Below are 1,570 nucleotides of genomic sequence, written 5' to 3' on the forward strand. Positions count from 1 at the left end.
GGAAAACATAGTAGCATTGTTACAACATAAAGTGGCTTAAAATTTGATAATTTAATGTTAAGTTTTGTTAATAACGAATCATTATATTCCAAAAATTAGTTTTAGTTGTCAGACTGGTATTTTTTACTTAATGTTATTTTTTTGAGCTAATTTAAAGTGTTCATGTTACCAAGTGGTCTTGGTAATATGAGCACTTTTGCTACTTTTTTTAAAACCTCTGTGCTTTTAAGAAAAATTTTCGGATGCCCAAATATCTAGGTGGATCATGAAAATAAATCTCTTAAAATTGTTTATTTGCAAAAATTTTGGTTCGAGCATAATTACTTTTGAAAATATTCCAATTTTTGCTTAAAGTGCTTATATTACCCTAATCTACGCTCTCTTTTATAGTGATGGTATTTATATGGATTCCACAAATTATAAAGGGTTAATTTTTATATATACATATATATATATATATATATATATATATATATATATATATATATATATATATATATATATATATATATATATATATATATATATATATATATATATATATATATATGTATATATATATATGTATATATAAAGTTTAACCCTTTATAACTTGTGGAATCCATATAAATACCATCACTATAAATGTGTACAATACGATCAGTATAAAATGTCTTCAATTCTATTATAATGTATTATTTAGAGGAACAAGTCAAGGAATATATATAGAAAAAAACCAAATAAAGTTTCTTGAAATGTTGATTACAGTTCAACCAAATGATCAGTACGGGTATACAGCTTCATTTACATTGGGTGTTGCTTTTCCAAATGGAACGATATCAAAGCCAGTTGACAACCGATATTTGGCTTCAAGGTTATGAAAAAACAATATTAATGGCATCAAAGTTATCTTGTTTCCGTGATTTGATATCTAAATAATAAAAAAAATACGAAAAAACAATACGAAAATATAATAAAATATATTGTTCTAGATAGCAACGTGGGTTCAATACTTTTTTGATTAATTTTTGATAATATTTTAAATTGTGTGAACAAGCAATTTCTGAAAAATTTGATTTGATAGAGAAGTGATTAGAGAGAAAAAAGATTTACGAGAAACTTTATTTGAGTCGCAATTTTAAAATTGTCAAAATAGTTATTTAAAAACGAATGAGGAAGGAGGGCGGGGATGCGTGTTTTAATGAAGTATGTTTATTTATAATTGTGTTGATATACTGTATATTGTTACTATTATTTTGTTTGTTTGCTTATTTTGCCGTTTAATAACTTTTAGAATTTAAAAGTTTATAAATAAAAACACTGGCGGGGCAAGTAGAAGACATTATTTTGGCTTATCACAGAGCCCCAATCGTACGCATTTACAATAACCGTATAATATATTTTTACTTTACAAACTGTTTATTGTTTATTTTTAAATTCTAAATTTTAAAATAAATAATAATTAGTTTAAAAAATACTTCAAGAAAAATATTCATGTTAAGAGTAATAATCAAGTAAACAAGAAAAACTGAAAGAAAAGTAAAAAAGAAAAACTAAAAATAAATAAATAAATTAAAGAGCACGTATTTAC

The 1,570-nt window shown here is 23.8% G+C and overlaps 1 protein-coding gene across 1 annotated transcript in view; it reads left to right on the forward strand.

The window, feature by feature from the left end:
- Positions 1-1,347, forward strand: part of LOC136076591 (uncharacterized) — a 68,361-nt gene extending 67,014 nt beyond the window's left edge. Inside the window, exon 5 of the mRNA XM_065789894.1 lies at positions 683-1,347. Within this exon, the coding sequence (XP_065645966.1) occupies positions 683-860 (178 nt within the window). The 3' untranslated portion in view covers positions 861-1,347. The remainder of the gene's footprint in view (positions 1-682) is intronic.
- The last annotated feature ends 223 nt before the right edge of the window (positions 1,348-1,570 follow it).

The sequence above is a fragment of the Hydra vulgaris genome, chromosome 02, assembly GCF_038396675.1.
Source record: "Hydra vulgaris chromosome 02, alternate assembly HydraT2T_AEP".
NCBI classification, from domain to species: Eukaryota; Metazoa; Cnidaria; class Hydrozoa; order Anthoathecata; family Hydridae; genus Hydra; species Hydra vulgaris.